Source organism: Salvelinus alpinus, chromosome 34, assembly GCF_045679555.1.
Source record: "Salvelinus alpinus chromosome 34, SLU_Salpinus.1, whole genome shotgun sequence".
NCBI lineage: Eukaryota > Metazoa > Chordata > Actinopteri > Salmoniformes > Salmonidae > Salvelinus > Salvelinus alpinus.
In genome coordinates this window covers 7,525,009-7,551,750 of record NC_092119.1, presented here as the reverse complement: position 1 = coordinate 7,551,750, position 26,742 = coordinate 7,525,009, and the positions used below count along the sequence as shown (strand labels likewise).

Genomic DNA, 26,742 nt, shown 5'->3' with positions numbered 1-26,742 from the left:
TGGTGTATTGTATGTCAGGTGTGTTAATATCGTGGTGTATTATAGGTCAGGTGTGTTAATATCGTGGTGTATTATAGGTCAGGTGTGTTAATATAATGTTGTATTGTAGGTCAGGTGTGTTAATATCGTGGTGTATTGTAGGTCAGGTGTGTTAATATAATGTTGTATTATAGGTCAGGTGTGTTAATATCGTGGTGTATTGTAGGTCAGGTGTGTTAATATAATGTTGTATTATAGGTCAGGTGTGTTAATATCGTGGTGTATTGTAGGTCAGGTGTGTTAATATAATGTTGTATTGTAGGTCAGGTGTGTTAATATAATGTTGTATTGTAGGTCAGGTGTGTTAATATCATGTTGTATTGTAGGTCAGGTGTGTTAATATTGTGGTGTATTGTAGGTCAGGTGTGTTAATATAATGTTGTATTGTAGGTCAGGTGTGTTAATATAATGTTGTATTGTAGGTCAGGTGTGTTAATATCATGTTGTATTGTAGGTCAGGTGTGTTAATATCGTGGTGTATTGTAGGTCAGGTGTGTTAATATAATGTTGTATTGTAGGTCAGGTGTGTTAATATTGTGGTGTATTGTAGGTCAGGTGTGTTAATACCGTGGTGTATTGTAGGTAAGCTGATGCGTTGCCTGCGCTGCCCGGTGGCGTACCATACAGGAGAGGTGTGTGTTGCGGCTGGCAGTGAGATGTTGACCCCCACCACCATCATCTGCACCAACCACTTCTCACCCAAGAAGGGCTACAGCCACCACTCGCATGTCAACGTCAGCTGGTGCTTCGTCTGCTCCAAAGGTACAGATACACAACTATAACTACACACACACACACACACTGCAACACAACTACTGCCACCACACACATGTCAACGTCAGCTGGTGCTTCATCTGCTCCAAAGGTCAGTATCTACTCCTCTGTAGGACGACAGTAATATTGATGCAGACAGACTGCTGCTGGAGTCCAAGCAGGAGAACGTGTTGCTCCTCTGTAGGACGACAGTAATATTGATGCAGACAGACTGCTGCTGGAGTCCAAGCAGGAGAATGTGTTGCTCCCCTGTAGGACGACAGTAATATTGATGTATTGAAGACTGCTGCCGGAGTCCAAGCAGGAGAACGTGTTGCTCCTCTGTAGGACGACAGTAATATTGATGCATTGAAGACTGCTGCTGGAGTCCAAGCAGGAGAACGTGTTGCTCCCCTGTAGGACGACAGTAATATTGATGTATTGAAGACTGCTGCCGGAGTCCAAGCAGGAGAACGTGTTGCTCCTCTGTAGGACGACAGTAATATTGATGCATTGAAGACTGTTGCTGGAGTCCAAGCAGGAGAACGTGTTGCCTTGTGCACTAAGTCAGATACTGTCTGTGTCGTCCTTTAGGTGGCCAGCTCCTGTGCTGTGAGTCGTGTCCAGCAGCGTTCCACCCAGACTGTCTGAACATCGTGATGCCGGACGGCAGCTGGTTCTGTAACTACTGCCGGGCCGGAAAGAAACCCAAATACAGAGACATCATTTGGGTCAAACTGGGCAACTACAGGTCGGTACAGAGACATGGCCAACTACAGGTCAGTACAGAGACATGGCCAACTACAGGTCAGTGCAGGGACATGGCCAACTACGGGTCAGTGCAGGGACATGGCCAACTACAGGTCAGTGCAGGGACATGGCCAACTACGGGTCAGTGCAGGGACATGGCCAACTACAGGTCAGTGCAGGGACATGGCCAACTACAGGTCAGTGCAGGGACATGGCCAACTACAGGTCAGTGCAGGGACATGGCCAACTACGGGTCAGTGCAGGGACATGGCCAACTACAGGTCAGTGCAGGGACATGGCCAACTACGGGTCAGTGCAGGGACATGGCCAACTACAGGTCGGTGCAGAGACACTACGGGTCAGTACAGAGACATGGCCAACTACGGGTCAGTGCAGGGACATGGCCAACTACGGGCCAGAGCAGAGACATGGCCAACTACGGGTCAGTGCAGGGACATGGCCAACTACGGGTCAGTGCAGGGACATGGCCAACTACGGGTCAGTGCAGAGACATGGCCAACTACGGGTCAGTGCAGAGACATGGCCAACTACGGGTCAGTGCAGGGACATGGCCAACTACGGGTCAGTGCAGAGACATGGCCAACTACGGGTCAGTGCAGGGACATGGCCAACTACAGGTCAGTGCAGGGACATGGCCAACTACGGGTCAGAGCAGAGACATGGCCAACTACGGGTCAGTACAGGGACATGGCCAACTACAGGTCAGTGCAGGGACATGGCCAACTACGGGTCAGTGCAGGGACATGGCCAACTACGGGTCAGTGCAGAGACATGGCCAACTACGGGTCAGTGCAGGGACATGGCCAACTACGGGTCAGAGCAGAGACATGGCCAACTACGGGTCAGTACAGGGACATGGCCAACTACAGGTCAGTACAGGGACATGGCCAACTACGGGTCAGTACAGGGACATGGCCAACTACGGGTCAGTGCAGGGACATGGCCAACTACAGGTCGGTGCAGGGACATGGCCAACTACGGGTCGGTGCAGAGACATGGCCAACTACGGGTCAGTGCAGGGACATGGCCAACTACGGGTCAGTGCAGGGACATGGCCAACTACGGGTCAGTACAGGGACATGGCCAACTACGGGTCAGTGCAGGGACATGGCCAACTACGGGTCAGTGCAGGGACATGGCCAACTACGGGTCAGAGCAGAGACATGGCCAACTACGGGTCAGTACAGGGACATGGCCAACTACAGGTCAGTGCAGGGACATGGCCAACTACGGGTCAGTGCAGAGACATGGCCAACTACGGGTCAGTACAGGGACATGGCCAACTACGGGTCAGTACAGGGACATGGCCAACTACGGGTCAGTACAGGGACATGGCCAACTACGGGTCAGTACAGAGACATGGCCAACTACGGGTCAGTGCAGAGACATGGCCAACTACGGGTCAGTACAGGGACATGGCCAACTACGGGTCAGTACAGGGACATGGCCAACTACGGGTCAGTACAGGGACATGGCCAACTACGGGTCGGTACAGAGACATGGGCAACTACTGGTCGGTACAGAGACATGGGCAACTACTGGTCGGTACAGAGACATGGCCAACTACGGGTCAGTACAGGGACATGGCCAACTACGGGTCAGTACAGAGACATGGCCAACTACGGGTCAGTGCAGAGACATGGCCAACTACAGGTCAGAGCAGAGACATGGCCAACTACGGGTCAGTACAGGGACATGGCCAACTACGGGTCAGTACAGGGACATGGCCAACTACGGGTCAGTACAGAGACATGGCCAACTACGGGTCAGAGCAGAGACATGGCCAACTACGGGTCAGTACAGGGACATGGCCAACTACGGGTCAGTACAGAGACATGGCCAACTACGGGTCAGTGCAGAGACATGGCCAACTACGGGTCAGTACAGGGACATGGCCAACTCCGGGTCAGTACAGGGACATGGCCAACTACGGGTCAGTGCAGAGACATGGCCAACTACGGGTCAGTACAGGGACATGGCCAACTACAGGTCAGTACAGAGACATGGCCAACTACAGGTCAGTGCAGGGACATGGCCAACTACGGGTCGGTACAGAGACATGGCCAACTACGGGTCAGTACAGAGACATGGCCAACTACGGGTCAGTGCAGAGACATGGCCAACTATGGGTCAGTACAGGGACATGGCCAACTACGGGTCAGTGCAGAGACATGGCCAACTACGGGTCAGTGCAGAGACATGGCCAACTACGGGTCAGTGCAGGGACATGGCCAACTACAGGTCAGTGCAGGGACATGGCCAACTACGGGTCAGTACAGAGACATGGCTAACTACGGGTCAGTCGGCTACTGTTACGGCCAGGTTCTAGTGCTGACAGTATGTTTGTGTATGTGCTAGAACACTGTGGGAAGGTTTCCCAGACACAGATTAAACTTAGTCCTGCATTTTTGATGGATATTCTCCAGATCCGCCTACAAATTTGTCGGGGAATGGACTCTACAAGTTGTTGAAAGCATCCACAGGGATGCTGGCCCATGTTGACTCCAATGCTTCCCACAGTTGACGGGATATCCTTTGGGTCGTGGACCATTCTTAGGAAACTGTTGAGCATGAAAATCCCAGCAACCTTTCAGTTGTTGTCACAATCAAACCGGTGCGCCAGGCACCAACTACCATGCCCCTTTCATAGGCACTTAAATCATTTGTCTTGCTCATTCATACTCTACCAGTACCGTTAAATGTGCAACCAGTGGGGGAAAAAACTCTAGACCACCTTTACTCCACACACAAGAGATGCGTACAAAGCTCTCCCTCGCCCTCCATTTGGCAAATCTGACAATAGTTCTATCCTCCTGATTCCTGTTTACAAGCAAAAACTAAAGCAGGAAGCACCAGTGATACGATCAATAAAAAAGTGGTCAGATGAAGCAAATGCTAAGCTACAGGACAGTTTTGCTATCACAGACTGGAAAATGTTCCTGGATTCTTCTGATGACATTGAGGAGCACACCACATCAGTCACTGGCTTCATCAATAAGTGCATCGATGACATCGTCCCCACAGTGACTGTACGTACATACCTCAACCAGAAGCCATGGATTACAGGCAACATCCGCACTGAGCTAAAGGGTAGAGCTGCCACTTTCAAGGAGCGGGACTCTAACCCGGAAGCTTATAAGAAATCCAGCTATGCCCTCAGACGAACCATCAAACAGGCAAAGCTTCAATACAGGACTAAGATCGAGTCGTACTACACCGGCTCCGAAGCTCGTCGGATGTGGCAGGGCTTGCAAACTATTACAGACTACAAAGGGAAGCACAGCCGAGAGCTGCCCAGTGAAACGAGTCTACCATACGAGCTAAAATACTAATATGCTCGCTTCGGGGCAAGTAACACTAAAACATGCATGAGCTGTTCCGGACGACTGTGTGATGACGTTCTCCGCAGCCGATGTCAGTAAGACCTTTAACCAGGTCAACATACACAAGGCTGCAGAGCCAAACGGATTACCAGGACATGTACTGCGAGCATGCACTGACCAACTGGCAAGTGTCTTCACTGGCATTTTCAACCTCTCCCTGTCTGAGTCTGGAATACCAACATGTTTCAAGCAGACCACCATAGTCCCTGTGCCCAAGAACACCAAGGTAACCTGCCTAAATGACTACCGATCCGTAGCACTCACATCTGTAGCCATAAAGTGCTTTGAATGGCTGATCATGGTTCACATCAACACCATTACCCCAGAAACACCAGACCCAAAATAATTTGCATACCGCCCCAACAGATGCACAGATGATGCAATCTCTATTGCACTCCACACTGCCCTTTCCCACCTGGACAAAAGGAACACCCATGTGAGAATGCTATTCATTGACTACAGCTCAGCGTTCAACACCATAGTTCCCTCATCACTAAGCTAAGGACCCTGGGACTAAACACCTCCCTCTGCAACTGGATCCTGGACTTCCTGACGGGCCTTCCCCAGTTGGTAACAACACATCTGCCACGCTGATCCTCAACACGGGGGCCCCTCAGGGGTGCATGCTCAGTCTCCTCCTGTACTCCCTGTTCACTCACCGATGACACAACAGTGATAGGCCTGATCACGGACAGCAACAAGACAACCTATAGGGAGGAGGTCAGAGACCTGACCGTGTGGTGCAGGGACAACAACTTCTCCCTCGACGTGATCAAGACAAAGGAGATGGTTGTGGACTACAGGAAAAGGAGGACCGAGCACGCCCCCATTCTCATCGACGGGGCTGTAGTGGAGCAGGTTGAGAGCTTCAAGTTCCTTGGCGTCCACATCACCAACAAACTAACATGGTCCAAACACACCAAGACAGTCGTGAAGATGGCACGACAAAACCTATTCCCTCTCAGGAAACTAAAAAGATTTGGCATGGATCCTCAGATCCTCAAAAGGTTCTACAGCTGCACCATCGAGAGCATCCTGACTGGTATGGCAACTGCTCGGTCTCCGACCGCAAGGCACTACAGAGGGTAGTGCGAACGGCCCAGTACATCACTGGGGCCAAGCTTCTTGCCATCCTGGATCTCTATACCCGGCGGTGTCAGAGGAAGTCCCAAAAAATTGTCAAAGACTCCAGCCACCCTAGTCATAGACTGTTCTCTTTGCTACCGCATGGCAAGGGGTACCGGAGCGCCAAGTCTAGGTTCAAGAGGCTTCTCAACAGCTTCTACCCCGAAGCCATAAGACTCATGAACATCTAATCAAATTGCTACACAGACTATTTGCACTGCCCTCCCTTCCTCCTCTATGCTGTTGCTACTGTGTTATTATCTATGCAAAGTCACTTTAATAACTTTACCTACATGTACATATTACCCTATGTCACATTATGTCACATTATTTTACATTATGAAGTTTACCATAGTCCCCCAGAACCGCTGACCCAGTCACATTATGAAGCTTACCATAGTTACCATAGTTCCCCAGAACCGCTGACCCAGTCACATTATGAAGCTTACCATAGTCCCCCAGAACCGCTGACCCAGTCACATTATGAAGCTTACCATAGTCCCTCAGAACAGCTGACCCAGTCACATTATGAAGCTTACCATAGTTCCCCAGAACCGCTGACCCAGTCACATTATGAAGCTTACCATAGTCCCCCAGAACCGCTGACCCAGTCACATTATGAAGCTTACCATAGTCCCTCAGAACAGCTGACCCAGTCACATTATGAAGCTTATCATAGTTCCCCAGAACCGGTGACCCAGTCACATTATGAAGCTTATCATAGTTCCCCAGAACCGCTGACCCAGTCACATTATGAAGCTTACCATAGTCCCCCAGAACCGCTGACCCAGTCACATTATGAAGCTTACCATAATCCCCCAGAACCACTGCCCAGTCACATTATGAAGCTTATCATAGTCCCCCAGAACCGCTGACCCAGTCACATTATGAAGCTTATCATAGTTCCCCAGAACCGCTGACCCAGTCACATTATGAAGCTTACCATAGTCCCCCAGAACCGCTGACCCAGTCACATTATGAAGCTTACCATAGTCCCCCAGAACCGCTGACCCAGTCACATTATGAAGCTTACCATAGTCCCCCAGAACCGCTGACCCAGTCACATTATGAAGCTTACCATAGTCCCCCAGAACCGCTGACCCAGTCACATTATGAAGCTTACCATAGTCCCCCAGAACCGCTGACCCAGTCACATTATGAAGCTTATCATAGTCCCCCAGAACCGCTGACCCAGTCACATTATGAAGCTTATCATAGTTCCCCAGAACCGCTGACCCAGTCACATTATGAAGCTTACCATAGTTACCATAGTTCCCCAGAACCGCTGACCCAGTCACATTATGAAGCTTACCATAGTTACCATAGTTCCCCAGAACCGCTGACCCAGTCACATTATGAAGCTTACCATAGTCCCCCAGAACCGCTGACCCAGTCACATTATGAAGCTTACCATAGTCCCCCAGAACCACTGACCCAGTCACATTATGAAGCTTATCATAGTCCCCCAGAACCGCTGACCCAGTCACATTATGAAGCTTATCATAGTTCCCCAGAACCGCTGACCCAGTCACATTATGAAGCTTACCATAGTTACCATAGTTCCCCAGAACCGCTGACCCAGTCACATTATGAAGCTTACCATAGTCCCCCAGAACTGCTGACCCAGTCACATTATGAAGCTTACCATAGTCCCCCAGAACCGCTGACCCAGTCACATTATGAAGCTTACCATAGTCCCCCAGAACCACTGACCCAGTCACATTATGAAGCTTATCATAGTCCCCCAGAACCGCTGACCCAGTCACATTATGAAGCTTATCATAGTTCCCCAGAACCGCTGACCCAGTCACATTATGAAGCTTACCATAGTTACCATAGTTCCCCAGAACCGCTGACCCAGTCACATTATGAAGCTTACCATAGTCCCCCAGAACCGCTGACCCAGTCACATTATGAAGCTTACCATAGTCCCCCAGAACCGCTGACCCAGTCACATTATGAAGCTTACCATAGTTACCATAGTTCCCCAGAACCGCTGACCCAGTCACATTATGAAGCTTACCATAGTTACCATAGTTCCCCAGAACCGCTGACCCAGTCACATTATGAAGCTTACCATAGTTACCATAGTTACCCAGAACCGCTGACCCAGTCACATTATGAAGCTTACCATAGTCCCCCAGAACCACTGACCCAGTCACATTATGAAGCTTATCATAGTCCCCCAGAACCGCTGACCCAGTCACATTATGAAGCTTATCATAGTTCCCCAGAACCGCTGACCCAGTCACATTATGAAGCTTACCATAGTTACCATAGTTCCCCAGAACCGCTGACCCAGTCACATTATGAAGCTTACCATAGTCCCCCAGAACTGCTGACCCAGTCACATTATGAAGCTTACCATAGTCCCCCAGAACCGCTGACCCAGTCACATTATGAAGCTTACCATAGTCCCCCAGAACCGCTGACCCAGTCACATTATGAAGCTTATCATAGTCCCCCAGAACCGCTGACCCAGTCACATTATGAAGCTTATCATAGTTCCCCAGAACCGCTGACCCAGTCACATTATGAAGCTTACCATAGTTACCATAGTTCCCCAGAACCGCTGACCCAGTCACATTATGAAGCTTACCATAGTCCCCCAGAACCGCTGACCCAGTCACATTATGAAGCTTACCATAGTTACCATAGTTCCCCAGAACCGCTGACCCAGTCACATTATGAAGCTTACCATAGTTACCATAGTTCCCCAGAACCGCTGACCCAGTCACATTATGAAGCTTACCATAGTCCCCCAGAACCGCTGACCCAGTCACATTATGAAGCTTACCATAGTCCCCCAGAACCACTGACCCAGTCACATTATGAAGCTTATCATAGTCCCCCAGAACCGCTGACCCAGTCACATTATGAAGCTTATCATAGTTCCCCAGAACCGCTGACCCAGTCACATTATGAAGCTTACCATAGTTACCATAGTTCCCCAGAACCGCTGACCCAGTCACATTATGAAGCTTACCATAGTCCCCCAGAACTGCTGACCCAGTCACATTATGAAGCTTACCATAGTCCCCCAGAACCGCTGACCCAGTCACATTATGAAGCTTACCATAGTCCCCCAGAACCACTGACCCAGTCACATTATGAAGCTTATCATAGTCCCCCAGAACCGCTGACCCAGTCACATTATGAAGCTTATCATAGTTCCCCAGAACCGCTGACCCAGTCACATTATGAAGCTTACCATAGTTACCATAGTTCCCCAGAACCGCTGACCCAGTCACATTATGAAGCTTACCATAGTCCCCCAGAACCGCTGACCCAGTCACATTATGAAGCTTACCATAGTCCCCCAGAACCGCTGACCCAGTCACATTATGAAGCTTACCATAGTTACCATAGTTCCCCAGAACCGCTGACCCAGTCACATTATGAAGCTTACCATAGTTACCATAGTTCCCCAGAACCGCTGACCCAGTCACATTATGAAGCTTACCATAGTCCCCCAGAACCGCTGACCCAGTCACATTATGAAGGCTTACCATAGTCCCCCAGAACCAGCTAGACCACAGCTCCACATTATGAAGCTTACTCCATAGTCCCCCAGAACCGCTGACCCAGTCACATTATGAAGCTTATCCATAGTTCCCCCAGAACCTGCTGACCCAGTCACATTATGAAGCTTACCATAGTTACCATAGTTCCCCAGAACCGCTGACCCAGTCACATTATGAAGCTTACCATAGTCCCCCAGAACCGCTGACCCAGTCACATTATGAAGCTTACCATAGTCCCCCAGAACCACTGACCCAGTCACATTATGAAGCTTATCATAGTCCCCCAGAACCGCTGACCCAGTCACATTATGAAGCTTATCATAGTTCCCCAGAACCGCTGACCCAGTCACATTATGAAGCTTACCATAGTTACCATAGTTCCCCAGAACCGCTGACCCAGTCACATTATGAAGCTTACCATAGTCCCCCAGAACCGCTGACCCAGTCACATTATGAAGCTTACCATAGTCCCCCAGAACCGCTGACCCAGTCACATTATGAAGCTTATCATAGTCCCCCAGAACCGCTGACCCAGTCACATTATGAAGCTTATCATAGTCCCCCAGAACCGCTGACCCAGTCACATTATGAAGCTTACCATAGTTCCCCAGAACCGCTGACCCAGTCACATTATGAAGCTTACCATAGTTACCATAGTCCCCCAGAACTGCTGACCCAGTCACATTATGAAGCTTACCATAGTCCCCCAGAACCGCTGACCCAGTCACATTATGAAGCTTACCATAGTTCCCCAGAACCGCTGACCCAGTCACATTATGAAGCTTACCATAGTCCCCCAGAACCGCTGACCCAGTCACATTATGAAGCTTACCATAGTCCCCCAGAACCGCTGACCCAGTCACATTATGAAGCTTACCATAGTCCCCCAGAACCGCTGACCCAGTCACATTATGAAGCTTACCATAGTTCCCCAGAACCGCTGACCCAGTCACGTGTTTGTTTGTAAATAGCACAACAGGAGAAAGCAGGAGCAGGTGAGTCCAGCTGTGTATTGTCAGGGGTCACGTTTTATATTGAAAGTCTTTTTTTGCTTCAATAGAGACCAGGACCGTGCAACTAGTTTTCCTTCAGAAAATACATCGTTGCAACACATTAGGCTGAAAACAGCTACATTTTCATCAGATGACAACAGAAGTGTAATGATATTGACAGACAAAAAAGTAGATGAGCTTACAATGAAAAAGCAAGGAATTTTTTGCAAAAACAGGAAGGAATGACAGGAAGAATGTAGGCAGCTACAGCTACCTAATGTTTTGCTTAAAGTTAAACTTGCATTTTACAGGAGAAAAATAGTCTGGCTACACCGAGAAAAGTAGAGAGAAAAGTATCTCCATATCAGTCAGAGCGCTGCCTGCTGATAGAAGAGGTCAGTCAGAGCGCTGCCTGCTGATAGAAGAGGTCAGTCAGAGCGCTGCCTGCTGATAGAAGAGGTCAGTCAGAGTGCTGCCTGCTGATAGAAGAGGTCAGTCAGAGCGCTGCCTGCTGATAGAAGAGGTCAGTCAGAGCGCTGATAGAAGAGGTCAGTCAGAGCGCTGCCTGCTGATAGAAGAGGTCAGTCAGAGCGCTGCCTGCTGACAGAAGAGGTCAGTCAGAGCGCTGCCTGCTGATAGAAGAGGTCAGTCAGAGCGCTGCCTGCTGATAGAAGAGGTCAGTCAGAGCGCTGCCTGCTGATAGAAGAGGTCAGTCAGAGCGCTGCCTGCTGATAGAAGAGGTCAGTCAGAGCGCTGCCTGTTGATAGAAGAGGTCAGTCAGAGCGCTGCCTGCTGATAGAAGAGGTCAGTCAGAGCGCTGCCTGCTGATAGAAGAGGTCAGTCAGAGCGCTGCCTGCTGATAGAAGAGGTCAGTCAGAGCGCTGCCTGCTGATAGAAGAGGTCAGTCAGAGCGCTGCCTGCTGATAGAAGAGGTCAGTCAGAGCGCTGCCTGCTGATAGAAGAGGTCAGTCAGAGCGCTGCCTGCTGATAGAAGAGGTCAGTCAGAGCGCTGCCTGCTGATAGAAGAGGTCAGTCAGAGCGCTGCCTGCTGATAGAAGGCCTGGTCCTGAATTATGAGTTTAGAAGTGCAACTGAAGCAGAAATTACAATAAGAAGCATTTTAGAAATGTTTTTACAAAACTCAGAAAGATATTTCTAATGCGTTAAAAGTGTTGTTCCTTCCAAACAACTCAACTGTAGTTTCATCTGTCCACAGAATATTTTGCCACTAGCACTGTGGAACATCCAGGTGCTCTTTTGCGAACTTCAGACGTGCAGCCATGTTATTTTTGGACAGCAGTGGCTTCTTCTGTGGTGTCCTCTCATGAACACCATTCTTGTTTAGTGTTTTACGTATCGTAGACTCATCAACAAAGATGTTAGCATGTTCCAGAGATTTCTGTAAGTCTTTAGCTGACACTCTAGGATTCTTCTTAACCTCATTCAGCATTCTGCGCTGTGCTCTTGCAGTCATCTTTGCAGGACGGCCACTCCTAGGGAGAGGAGCAACAGTGATGAACTTTCTCCATTTATAGACAATTTGTCTTACCGTGGACTGATGAACATCAAGGCTTTTAGAGATACTTTTGTAACCCTTTCCAGCTTTATTCAAGTTAACAATTCTTAATCTTAGGTCTTCTGCGATCTCTTTTGTTTCGAGGCATGGTTCACATCGGTCAATGCTTCTTGTGAATAGCAAACTCACATTTTGTGAGTGTATTTTATATTGCAGGACAGCTCTAACTAACATCTCCAATCTCGTCTCATTGATTGGACTCCAGGTTACCGGAGTTCTGAATTCACAAACTTTTTCCAACCTACACTGTGAATGTTTAAAATAAGTATTCAATATAGGCCATAAAAATACTATTGTTGTGACTTAGAGGAAGATCAGATCACATTTTATGTAGAAATCCAGGTAATTCCAAAGGGTTCACATACTTTCTCTTGCAACTGTATGTAGAACTTTAAGCTGGAGCGCCTGTCTTTGCAACAAAAAAATAATTTATTTCTGGTCGTTAGCATATTTAGCTAGCAGCCGCCATGGAAATTCGCTATTACTTATGCTTATTTGGTTAGCATACTGGTAATAGATGCCCAATGGGCTTTTTTGCGGCCCACTTGGGTACTAAACCGGTAATACCATAAATCCCGGGTTGAGAGAAGGACGGTATGACGATATGGTATGTGGGCAGGTATAAACCCTGTGTGTGTGTTTTTTAGAATACTGTGTAATTTCCCTCGTTATGTCCAGGTGGTGGCCTGCAGAGATCCAGCACCCCCGGAACATCCCCACCAACATCCAGCACCTTCGCCACAAAATCGGAGAGTTCCCAGTGTTCTTCTTCGGTTCTAAGGACTACTTCTGGACGCACCAGGGCCGAGTTTTCCCCTACATGGAGGGAGACAGGGGCAGCAAGGTCCAGAAGACTGGGATAGGGAAGGTCTTCAAGAACGGTAAACTCACCCATGGAATATTCAGCAGCCCACTGTCCTTACTTGGACAAAATAGTATTCTAAGAAAGCCTGACTTAACAGTTATTGACACTAACTCTCTCTAAGGCTAAAGTTAGAATAATACTTAGAAAATTTGAATAATAATAATCTGAAGGTATGAATTATTTTAAAATCAATTGGAGTTCTTCCCAAGAATAACAAGACAAACACAATTGATCAACATTTAATAACACTCATCAATCATAATGAGAATAATCTTGAAATGGAAGTGAAGACCTGCAGATCCTGAACATTAAATGTAATACTCAGTCTGTGATCAAAGTCTGTTGTAGCTTGTCCTGAGTTGGTGTCCTGATGCTTGTTGCTCTAATCTGTTGGCTCCTTGCTTGACTTTCCTTGAAGAAGGGGATCTGTAGTGTACTGTTCAGGTTACACTAGCTCTTTGTCCTTGAAGGGGATCTGTAGTGTACTGTTCAGGTTACACTAGCTCTTTGTCCTTGAAGGGGATCTGTAGTGTACTGTTCAGGCTACACTAGCTCTTTGTCCTTGAAGAAGGTGATCTGTAGTGTACTGTTCAGGTTACACTAGCTCTTTGTCCTTGAAGAAGGTGCTCTGTAGTGTACTGTTCAGGTTACACTAGCTCTTTGTCCTTGAAGAAGGTGATCTGTAGTGTACTGTTCAGGCTACACTAGCTCTTTGTCCTTGAAGAAGGTGATCTGTAGTGTACTGTTCAGGTTACACTAGCTCTTTGTCCTTGAAGGGGATCTGTAGTGTACTGTTCAGGCTACACTAGCTCTTTGTCCTTGAAGAAGGTGATCTGTAGTGTACTGTTCAGGTTACACTAGCTCTTTGTCCTTGAAGGTGATCTGTAGTGTACTGTTCAGGTTACACTAGCTCTTTGTCCTTGAAGGGGATCTGTAGTGTACTGTTCAGGTTACACTAGCTCTTTGTCCTTGAAGAAGGTGATCTGTAGTGTACCGTTCAGGCTACACTAGCTCTTTGTCCTTGAAGGGGATCTGTAGTGTACCGTTCAGGCTACACTAGCTCTTTGTCCTTGAAGGGGATCTGTAGTGTACTGTTCAGGTTACACTAGCTCTTTGTCCTTGAAGAAAGTGATCTGTAGTGTACTGTTCAGGTTACACTAGCTCTTTGTCCTTGAAGGTGATCTGTAGTGTACTGTTCAGGTTACACTAGCTCTTTGTCCTTGAAGGGGATCTGTAGTGTACTGTTCAGGTTACACTAGCTCTTTGTCCTTGAAGGGGATCTGTAGTGTACTGTTCAGGTTACACTAGCTCTTTGTCCTTGAAGGTGATCTGTAGTGTACTGTTCAGGTTACACTAGCTCTTTGTCCTTGAAGAAAGTGATCTGTAGTGTACTGTTCAGGTTACACTAGCTCTTTGTCCTTGAAGGGGATCTGTAGTGTACTGTTCAGGTTACACTAGCTCTTTGTCCTTGAAGAAAGTGATCTGTAGTGTACTGTTCAGGTTACACTAGCTCTTTGTCCTTGAAGGGGATCTGTAGTGTACTGTTCAGGTTACACTAGCTTTTTGTCCTTGAAGGTGCTCTGTAGTGTACTGTTCAGGTTACACTAGCTCTTTGTCCTTGAAGGTGATCTGTAGTGTACTGTTCAGGCTACACTAGCTCTTTGAAGGTCTTAAGCCTTCTTCTGAGATGTTTTCTGAGTCTGTTTAGTGCATGGGCACTTCCGTCCCAATTTCTCTACTCCATTACAGGTACTATTCCCAAAAAGGTACTTTTTCCATAATTTATCAAATTACAATTTCTGGACATTTAAAGGCAAAGATCCAGGCCCTGTAGACGGGTTGCTGGAGATAGAGGTGCTTCTCCCTCCTTTGTGTCCAGAGTTGAGAGGTCCAGCAGGATAAGAGGCTTTTTGTAGTCCTGTGAGGTCACATGGCATTGCCCCTAGGTGTGTGAACGGACACTTGTATGACCCTTTGTCTTGGAGAAAAAGCTAGGTCCTCCTCCATAAAAGACACAAAGGAGGGAGGAGGCCATAACAGTTCAGTGTTTTAGACAGTTAAAGAATGCTCCGCATATTACATTGAACATTGAAACGACACGTCGCTGCACTACCGATCATTGTCTTTTGTGCATATAATGCCTGTTATAGTATCACTTAGACAACTGAAGATAACAGTAATCTGTCTCTCCAGCGCTGTTGGAGGCAGAGAATCGCTTCAAGGAGATCAAGATGGAACGGGAGGCCAAGGAGACGCAGGAGAACAACAGGAAACCACCTCCGTACAAATACATCAAGGTCTGAACTCTATAAACCTAACCCTTTGTAACTGTACTCTTACTTCTGTCCTGAAACTCAGTCCATTTTAGTCCTTCAAACTCAGTCCAGGACTTTCTGACGGGCCACCCCCAAGGGGTGAGGGTAGGAAACAACATCTCCACCCTGCTGATCCTCAACATTGGAGCCCCACAAGGGCGCGTTCTCAGGCCTCACCCATGGCCATGCACGCATCCAACTCAATCATCAAGTTTGCAGACGACACTACAGTGGTAGGCTTGATTACCAACAACAACGAGACGGCCTACAGGGAGGAGGTGAGGGCACTCGGAATGTGGTGTCAGGAAAATAACCTCACACTCAACGTCAACAAAACAAAGGAGATGATCGTGGACTTCAGGAAACAGCAGAGGAAGCACCCCCCTATCCACATCGACAGGACAGTAGTGGAGAAGGTGGAAAGTTTTAAGTTCCTCGGCGTACACATCACGGACAAACTGAAATGGTCCACCCACACAGACAGCGTGGTGAAGAAGGCGCAACAGCGCCTCTTCAACCTCAGGAGGCTGGAGAAATTCGGCTTGTCACCAAAAACACTCACAAACCTTTACAGATGCACAATCGAGAGCATCCTGTCAGGCTGTATCACCGCCTGGTACGGCAACTGCTCCGCCCACAACCGTAAGGCTCTCCAGAGGGTAGAGGTCTGCACAACGCATCACCGGGGGCAAACTACCTGCCCTCCAGGACACCTACACCACCCGATGTCACAGGAAGGCCATAAAGATCATCAAGGACAACAACCACCCGAGCCACTGCCTGTTCACCCCGCTATCATCCAGAAGGCGAGGTCAGTACAGGTGCATCAAAGCAGGGACCGAGAGACTGAAAAACAGCTTCTATCTCAAGGCCATCAGACTGTTAAACAGCCACCACTAACATTTAGTGGCCGCTGCCAACATACTGACTCAACTCCAGCCACTTTAATAATAAAAAATTGGATGTAATAAAGGTATCACTAGCCACTTTAAACTATGCCACTTTATATAATGTTTACATACCCTACATTACTCATCTCATATGTATATACTATACTCTATACCATCTACTGCATCTTACCTATGCCGTTCGGCCATCGCTCATCCATATATTTATATGTACATATTCATATTCATTCCTTTACACTTGTGTGTATAAGGTAGTAGTTGTGAAATTGTTAGATTACTTGTTAGATATTACTGTACGGTCGGAACTAGAAGCACAAGCATTTCGCTGCACTCGCATTAACATCTGCTAACCATGTGACCAATAAAATTTGATTTGATTTGATCTTAGTCCGTTATACTTGGTCCCTCTTAGTCCATCACATTCGGTCCAACTTAGTCCTTCAAATTCGGTCCAACTTAGTTCTTCAAACGCGGTCCAACTTAGTCCTTCAAACGCGGTCCAACTTAGTCCATTAGGCTCGGTCCACCTTAGTCCTTTAAATGCGGTCCACCTTAGTCCTTTAAGCTCGGTCCACCTTAGTCCTTTAAGCTCGGTCCATTTTAGTCCTTCAAACGCGATCCACCTTAGTCCTTTAAACGCGATCCACCTTAGTCCTTTAAACGCGGTCCACCTTAGTCCTTCAAATGCGGTCAATCAATCAATCAAGTTTATTTTATATATCCCTTCGTACATCAGCTAATATCTCGAAGTGCTGTACAGACACCCAGCCTAAAACCCCAAACAGCAAGCAATGCAGGTGTAGAAGCACGGTGGCTAGGAAAAACTCCCTAGAAAGGCCAAAACCTAGGAAGAAACCTAGAGAGGAACCAGGCTATGAGGGGTGGCCAGTCCTCTTCTGGCTGTGCCGGGTGGAGATTATAACAGAACTATGCCAAGATGTTCAAAATGTTCACAAGTGACAAGCATGGTCAAATAATAATCAGGAATAATTTTCAGTTGGCTTTTCATAGCCGATCATTAAGAGTTGAAAACAGCAGGTCTGGGACAGGTGGCGGTTCCATAACCGCAGGCAGAACAGTTGAAACTGGAATAGCAGCAAGGCCAGGTGGACTGGGGACAGCAAGGAGTCATCATGCCCGGTAGTCCTGACGTATGGTCCTAGGGCTCAGGTCCTCCGAGAGAGAGAAAGAAAGAGAGAAGGAGAGAATTAGAGAGAGCCAAGATTTTCAAAATGTTCATAAATGACAAGCATGGTCAAATAATAATCAGGAATAAATGTCAGTTGGCTTTTCATAGCCGATCATTAAGAGTTGAAAACAGCAGGTCTGGGACAGGTAGGGGTTCCATAACCGCAGGCAGAACAGTTGAAACTGGAATAGCAGCAAGGCCAGGCGGACTGGGGACAGCAAGGAGTCATCATGCCCGATAGTCCTGACGTATGGTCCTAGGGCTCCGGTCCTCCGAGAGAGAGAAAGAAAGAGAGAATTAGAGAGAGCCAAGACTTCAAACACGTTTCATCTGAGTCCTTCAAAAGCGTTTCATCTGAGTCCTTCAAATGCGGTTCATCTGAGTCCTTCAAACGCGTTTCATCTGAGTCCTTCAAAAGCGTTTCATCTGAGTCCTTCAAAAGCGTTTCATCTGAGTCCTTCAAAAGCGTTTCATCTGAGTCCTTCAAATGCGTTTCATCTGAGTCCTTCAAATGCGTTTCATCTGAGTCCTTCAAACGCGTTTCATCTGAGTCCTTCAAACGCGTTTCATCTGAGTCCTTCAAACGCGTTTCATCTGAGTCCTCCAAACTTCAACTTATTCCTTCAAACTCGGTCCTTTGTTCACCTTTGTCCAGTTTGATATTTGTACTGTATGTTCTCCCCTGTATGTTCTGCAGATCAACAAGCCCTGTGGCCGGGTGCAAGTCTACACAGCCGACGTGTCAGAAATCCCCAAGTGTAACTGTAAGCCCACGGACGAGAAGCCGTGTGGGTTTGAGTCAGAATGCCTGAACAGGATGTTGATGTACGAGTGCCACCCTCAGGTCTGTCCCAACGCAGAGCGATGCTGCAACCAGGACTTCACCAAGAGACACTACCCAGTGACTAAGATCATCAAGACTGCTGGCAAGGGCTGGGGTCTGGTGGCACTACGGGATATTAAGAAGGTATGTGTGTGTGTGTGTGTCTATACAGTTTACATACACCTTAGCCAAATACATTTAAGCTCAGTTTTTCACAATTCCTGACATTTAATCCTAGTAAAAATCCCCTGTCTTAGGTCAGTTAGGATCCCCACTTTATTTTAAGAATGTGAAATGTCAGAATAATAGTTCTTTCATCACATTCCCAGTGGGTCAGAAGTTTACATACACTCAATTTGTATTTGGTAGCATTGCCTTTAAATTGTTTAATTTGGGTCAAACGTTTCGGTTACCCTTCCACAAGCTTCCCACAATAAGTTGGGTGAATTTTGGCCCATTTCTCCTGACAGGGCTGGTGTAACTGAGTCAGGTTTGTAGGCCTCTTTGCTCGCACAAGCTTTTTAAGATCTGCACACACATTTTCTATAGGATTGAGGTCAGGGCTTTGTGATGCCCACTCCAATACCTTGACTTTGTTGTTCTTGCAAAGTGGCCTGCCCGTACTGGGAATCAAAATGGCCTGCCCGAACTGGGAATCAAAATGGCCTGCCCGTACTGGGAATCAAAATGGCCTGAATCAAAATGGCCTGCCCGTACTGGGAATCAAAATGGCCTGAATCAAAATGGCCTGCCCGTACTGGGAATCAAAATGGCCTGCCCGTACTGGGAATCAAAATGGCCGGCCCGAACTGGGAATCAAAATGGCCTGAATCAAAATGGCCTGCCCGTACTGGGAATCAAAATGGCCTGCCCGAACTGGGAATCAAAATGGCCTGCCCGTACTGGGAATCAAAATGGCCTGCCCGTACTGGGAATCAAAATGGCCGGCCCGTACTGGGAATCAAAATGGCCTGCCCGTACTGGGAATCAAAATGGCCTGAATCAAAATGGCCTGCCCGTACTGGGAATCAAAATGGCCTGCCCGTACTGGGAATCAAAATGGCCGGCCCGTACTGGGAATCAAAATGGCCGGCCCGAACTGGGAATCAAAATGGCCTGAATCAAAATGGCCTGCCCGTACTGGGAATCAAAATGGCCGGCCCGTACTGGGAATCAAAATGGCCGGCCCGTACTGGGAATCAAAATGGCCTGCCCGTACTGGGAATCAAAATGGCCGGCCCGTACTGGGAATCAAAATGGCCGGCCCGAACTGGGAATCAAAATGGCCGGCCCGAACTGGGAATCAAAATGGCCGGCCCGTACTGGGAATCAAAATGGCCGGCCCGAACTGGGAATCAAAATGGCCGGCCCGAACTGGGAATCAAAATGGCCGGCCCGAACTGGGAATCAAAATGGCCTGCCCGTACTGGGAATCAAAATGGCCGGCCCGAACTGGGAATCAAAATGGCCTGCCCGTACTGGGAATCAAAATGGCCTGCCCGTACTGGGAATCAAAATGGCCGGCCCGTACTGGGAATCAAAATGGCCGGCCCGTACTGGGAATCAAAATGGCCGGCCCGAACTGGGAATCAAAATGGCCTGCCCGTACTGGGAATCAAAATGGCCGGCCCGTACTGGGAATCAAAATGGCCGGCCCGAACTGGGAATCAAAATGGCCTGCCCGTACTGGGAATCAAAATGGCCGGCCCGAACTGGGAATCAAAATGGCCTGCCCGAACTGGGAATCAAAATGGCCGGCCGGAACTGGGAATCAAAATGGCCTGCCCGTACTGGGAATCAAAGTTGCCTGCCCGAACTGGGAATCAAAATGGCCTGCCCGTACTGGGAATCAAAATGGCCTGCCCGTACTGGGAATCAAAATGGCCTGCCCGTACTGGGAATCAAAATGGCCTGCCCGTACTGGGAATCAAACTGGCCTGCCCGAACTGGGAATCAAAATGGCCGGCCCGAACTGGGAATCAAAATGGCCGGCCCGAACTGGGAATCAAAATGGCCTGCCCGTACTGGGAATCAAAATGGCCGGCCCGAACTGGGAATCAAAATGGCCTGCCCGTACTGGGAATCAAAATGGCCTGCCCGTACTGGGAATCAAAATGGCCTGCCCGTACTGGGAATCAAAATGGCCGGCCCGAACTGGGAATCAAAATGGCCTGCCCGTACTGGGAATCAAAATGGCCGGCCCGTACTGGGAATCAAAATGGCCGGCCCGAACTGGGAATCAAAATGGCCTGCCCGTACTGGGAATCAAAATGGCCTGCCCGTACTGGGAATCAAAATGGCCTGCCCGTACTGGGAATCAAAGTGGCCTGAATCAAAGTGGCCTGCCCGAACTGGGAATCAAAATGGCCGGCCCGTACTGGGAATCAAAATGGCCTGCCCGTACTGGGAATCAAAATGGCCGGCCCGTACTGGGAATCAAAATGGCCTGCCCGAACTGGGAATCAAAATGGCCGGCCCGTACTGGGAATCAAAATGGCCTGCCCGTACTGGGAATCAAAATGGCCTGCCCGTACTGGGAATCAAAATGGCCTGCCCGTACTGGGAATCAAAATGGCCTGCCCGTACTGGGAATCAAAGTTGCCTGCCCGAACTGGGAATCAAAATGGCCTGCCCGTACTGGGAATCAAAATGGCCTGCCCGTACTGGGAATCAAAATGGCCTGCCCGTACTGGGAATCAAACTGGCCTGCCCGAACTGGGAATCAAAATGGCCTGCCCGAACTGGGAATCAAAGTGGCCTGCCCGTACTGGGAATCAAAATGGCCTGCCCGAACTGGGAATCAAAATGGCCGGCCCGAACTGGGAATCAAAATGGCCTGTCCGTACTGGGAATCAAAATGGCCTGCACGTACTGGGAATCAAAATGGCCGGCCCGAACTGGGAATCAAAATGGCCTGCCCGAACTGGGAATCAAAATGGCCTGCCCGAACTGGGAATCAAAATGGCCTGCCCGAACTGGGAATCAAAATGGCCTGCCCGTACTGGGAATCAAAGTGGCCTGCCCGTACTCCAGTATTTGACAATAATGACTTGCCTTTTGCATCCCCCCAATGATCCGAATGTGGAATCCGTACCGTTTCCGATTATCATGGACAGTAATGGTTTGAGAACAGTCCAAGATTTGAAAGATACACGTTACCAGACTCCTCCTTTTCTCTATATTTACAACTTAGGTCAGCTATGCCGTCCTCTGGAGTCCCTTGGGAACCCAACTACCAAACCATCCAATGATGGAATTTATAAATCTAATTTGACTAATTTCAGTTAAAGCCCAACACATATAAACAATAAATACACGGATTGTATAAAACATGATTTTTAAGCCATGAGACAATTGAGACATGGATTTAAGCCATGAGACGAACGATTTAAGTGCCTTTGAACAGGGAACGGTAGTAGGTGCCAGATGCAGCGGTTTGTGTCAAGAACTGCAATTTTGCTGGGTTTTTCACACTCAACAGTTTCCTGTGAGTATCAAGAATGGTCCACCCACAATTGTGGGAAGCATTGGCATTGGAGTCAACATGGGCCAGCTTCCCTGTGGAACGCTTTCGACACCTTGAGTCCGGCCCCAACAAATGGAGGCTGTTCTGGGGGGTGCAACTCAATATTAGGAAGGTGTCCTTAATGTTTTGTATACTCAGTGTGTGTATATATTACAGGGAAGGGGTGGTATAGGGAGGGTTTTTATGGGGTTGCCTGGAGGGGCAGGATGGTGGATTGCCTGTCTGATTTGAACCCCTCACAAAAGAAAAAGGAAATAAGAAAAAGTTGGTCAATTTACAAAAGAATCCATGATATGATTGGTTGATGAGGGTGTATCAGTAGTCTGGGTGATGCTGTATCCCTGATTTGATTGGTTGCCTCTCCTGCAGGGTGAGTTTGTGAATGAGTACATCGGAGAGTTGATCGATGAAGAGGAATGTCGCTCCAGGATCAAGTACTACCAGGAGAATGACATCACTCACTTCTACATGCTCACCATCGACAAGGTAAACTATGACATCACTCACTTCTACATGCTCACCATCGACAAGGTCGTACCCTCTGGGCTGTCATGGGGTCCAATTATTGAACCATAATGTATTGATAATGTATTGGAGGCCCACTGTAACCAGGTGGCTCCAGCACATAGAGGTCCTGTCTGCTTGTGTTGGTGTCCCTGACTGCTGGAGCCAGAGAAACAGTTTGGTCGTTCCACCCAAGACCTCTGTGACATGCCACAAAACAAGATCTGTAGCTCTGCTTCCATATTCACAAGTCAATGAATTAGATGTTCTGAGTGTTACCGCGTTTTTCATTACCATCAGCGTTAATCAATAAATGAAATGTATTTATAAAGCCCTTCTTACATCAGCTGATGTCACAAAGTGCTGTACAGATACCCAGCCTAAAACCCCAAACAGCAAGCAATGCAGATGTAGAAGCACGGTGGCTAGGGATCACCTGTTATAATATTGCTGCTGGCCTGTACACTGACCTGTTATAATGTTACTGCTGGCCTGTTATAATGTTACTGCTGGCCTGTACACTGACCTGTTATAATGTTACTGCTGGCCTGTACACTAACCTGTTATAATGTTACTGCTGGCCTGTTATAATGTTACTGCTGGCCTGTATACTGACCTGTTATAATGTTACTACTGACCTGTTATAATGTTACTGCTGGCCTGTACACTGACCTGTTATAATGTTACTGCTGGCCTGTTATAATGTTACTGCTGGCCTGTACACTGACCTGTTATAATGTTACTGCTGGCCTGTACACTGACCTGTTATAATGTTACTGCTGGCCTGTTGTAATGTTACTGCTGGCCTGTACACTGACCTGTTATAATGTTACTGCTGGCCTGTAAACTGACCTGTTATAATGTTACTGCTGGCCTGTACACTGACCTGTTATAATGTTACTGCTGGCCTGTACACTGACCTGTTATAATGTTACTGCTGGCCTGTACACTGACCTGTTATAATGTTACTGCTGGCCTGTACACTGACCTGTTATAATGTTACTGCTGGCCTGTACACTGACCTGTTATAATGTTACTGCTGGCCTGTTATAATGTTACTGCTGGCCTGTACACTGACCTGTTATAATGTTACTGCTGGCCTGTTGTAATGTTACTGCTGGCCTGTACACTGACCTGTTATAATGTTGCTACTGGCCTGTTATAATGTTACTGCTGGCCTGTTATAATGTTACTGCTGGCCTGTACACTGACCTGTTATAATGATACTGCTGGTCTGTACACTGACCTGTTATAATGTTACTGCTGGCCTGTACACTGACCTGTTATAATGTTACTGCTGGCCTGTTATAATGTTACTGCTGGCCTGTACACTGACCTGTTATAATGTTACTGCTGGCCTGTACACTGACCTGTTATAATGTTACTGCTGGCCTGTTATAATGTTACTGCTGGCCTGTATACTGACCTGTTATAATGTTACTGCTGGCCTGTACACTGACCTGTTATAATGTTACTGCTGGCCTGTTATAATGTTACTGCTGGCCTGTACACTGACCTGTTATAATGTTACTGCTGGCCTGTTGTAATGTTACTGCTGGCCTGTACACTGACCTGTTATAATGTTGCTACTGGCCTGTTATAATGTTACTGCTGGCCTGTTATAATGTTACTGCTGGCCTGTACACTGACCTGTTATAATGATACTGCTGGTCTGTACACTGACCTGTTATAATGTTACTGCTGGCCTGTACACTGACCTGTTATAATGTTACTGCTGGCCTGTTATAATGTTACTGCTGGCCTGTACACTGACCTGTTATAATGTTACTGCTGGCCTGTACACTGACCTGTTATAATGTTACTGCTGGCCTGTTATAATGTTACTGCTGGCCTGTATACTGACCTGTTATAATGTTACTGCTGGCCTGTACACTGGCCTGTTATAATGTTACTGCTGGCCTGTACACTGACCTGTTATAATGTTACTGCTGGCCTGTACACTGACCTGTTATAATGTTACTGCTGGCCTGTTATAATGTTACTGCTGGCCTGTACACTGACCTGTTATAATGTTACTGCTGGCCTGTACACTGACCTGTTATAATGTTACTGCTGGCCTGTACACTGACCTGTTATAATGTTACTGCTGGCCTGTAAACTGACCTGTTATAATGTTACTGCTGGCCTGTTATAATGTTACTGCTGGCCTGTACACTGACCTGTTATAATGTTACTGCTGGCCTGTACACTGACCTGTTATAATGTTACTGCTGGCCTGTACACTGACCTGTTATAATGTTACTGCTGGCCTGTACACTGACCTGTTGTAATGTTACTGCTGGCCTGTACACTGACCTGTTATAATGTTACTGCTGGCCTGTAAACTGACCTGTTATAATGTTACTGCTGGCCTGTACACTGACCTGTTGTAATGTTACTGCTGGCCTGTTATAATGTTACTGCTGGCCTGTACACTGACCTGCTATAATGTTACTGCTGGCCTGTACACTGACCTGTTATAATGTTACTGCTGGCCTGTACACTGACCTGTTATAATGTTACTGCTGGCCTGTACACTGACCTGTTATAATGTTACTGCTGGCCTGTACACTGACCTGTTATAATGTTACTGCTGGCCTGTTATAATGTTACTGCTGGCCTGTACACTGACCTGTTATAATGTTACTGCTGGCCTGTTATAATGTTACTGCTGGCCTGTACACAGACCTGTTGTAATGTTACTGCTGGCCTGTACACTGACCTGTTATAATGTTACTGCTGACCTGTACACTGACCTGTTATAATGATACTGCTGGTCTGTACACTAACCTGTGATAATGTTACTGCTGGCCTGTACACTGACCTGTTATAATGTTACTGCTGGCCTGTTATAATGTTACTGCTGGCCTGTACACTGACCTGTTATAATGTTACTGCTGGCCTGTACACTGACCTGTTATAATGTTACTGCTGGCCTGTACACTGACCTGTTATAATGTTACTGCTGGCCTGTACACTGACCTGTTATAATGTTACTGCTGACCTGTTATAATGTTACTGCTGGCCTGTACACTGACCTGTTATAATGCTACTGCTGGCCTGTACACTGACCTGTTATAATGATACTGCTGGTCTGTACACTGACCTGTTATAATGTTACTGCTGGCCTGTACACTGACCTGTTATAATGTTACTGCTGGCCTGTACACTGACCTGTTATAATGTTACTGCTGGCCTGTACACTGACCTGTTATAATGTTACTGCTGGCCTGTTATAATGTTACTGCTGTCCTGTACACTGACCTGATATAATGTTACTGCTGGCCTGTACACTGACCTGTTATAATGATACTGCTGGTCTGTACACTGACCTGTTATAATGTTATTGCTGGCCTGTACACTGACCTGTTATAATGTTGCTACTGGCCTGTTATAATGTTACTGCTGGCCTGTACACTGACCTGTTATAATGTTACTGCTGGCCTGTTATAATGTTACTGCTGGCCTGTACACTGACCTGTTATAATGTTACTGCTGGCCTGTACACTGACCTGTTATAATGTTACTGCTGGCCTGTACACTGACCTGTTGTAATGTTACTGCTGGCCTGTACACTGACCTGTTGTAATGTTACTGCTGGCCTGTACACTGACCTGTTATAATGTTACTGCTGGCCTGTACACTGACCTGTTATAATGTTACTGCTGGCCTGTTATAATGTTACTACTGGCCTGTTATAATGTTACTGCTGGCCTGTACACTGGCCTGTTATAATGTTACTGCTGGCCTGTACACTGACCTGTTATAATGTTACTGCTGGCCTGTACACTGACCTGTTATAATGTTACTGCTGGCCTGTTATAATGTTACTGCTGGCCTGTACACTGACCTGTTATAATGTTACTGCTGGCCTGTACACTGACCTGTTATAATGTTACTGCTGGCCTGTATACTGACCTGTTATAATGTTACTGCTGGCCTGTACACTGACCTGTTATAATGTTACTGCTGGCCTGTTGTAATGTTACTACTGGCCTGTATACTGACCTGTTATAATGTTACTGCTGGCCTGTACACTGACCTGTTATAATGTTACTGCTGGCCTGTATACTGACCTGTTATAATGTTACTGCTGGCCTGTACACTGGCCTGTTGTAATGTTACTACTGGCCTGTTGTAATGTTACTGCTGGCCTGTATACTGACCTGTTATAATGTTACTGCTGGCCTGTACACTGGCCTGTTGTAATGTTACTACTGGCCTGTTGTAATGTTACTGCTGGCCTGTACACTGACCTGTTATAATGTTACTGCTGGCCTGTATACTGACCTGTTATAATGTTACTGCTGGCCTGTACACTGACCTGTTATAATGTTACTGCTGGCCTGTTATAATGTTACTGCTGGCCTGTACACTGGCCTGTTGTAATGTTACTACTGGCCTGTACACTGACCTGTTATAATGTTACTGCTGGCCTGTACACTGACC

The 26,742-nt window shown here is 47.4% G+C and overlaps 1 protein-coding gene across 2 annotated transcripts in view; it reads left to right on the top strand.

Annotated features, from left to right (window-relative positions):
* Positions 1-26,742, top strand: part of LOC139563577 (histone-lysine N-methyltransferase NSD2-like) — an 83,043-nt gene that overhangs the window by 45,152 nt on the left and 11,149 nt on the right. Inside the window, exons 11-16 of one of the 2 annotated variants that reach the window (XM_071382364.1) lie at positions 622-801; positions 1,387-1,543; positions 12,842-13,044; positions 15,222-15,325; positions 18,285-18,407; positions 22,159-22,275. In XM_071382364.1, the coding sequence (XP_071238465.1) occupies positions 622-801; positions 1,387-1,543; positions 12,842-13,044; positions 15,222-15,325; positions 18,285-18,407; positions 22,159-22,275 (884 nt within the window). Of the gene's footprint in view, positions 1-621; positions 802-1,386; positions 1,544-12,841; positions 13,045-15,221; positions 15,326-18,137; positions 18,408-22,158; positions 22,276-26,742 lie in introns of both variants that reach the window. The other variant, XM_071382363.1, reaches the window with a different exon arrangement.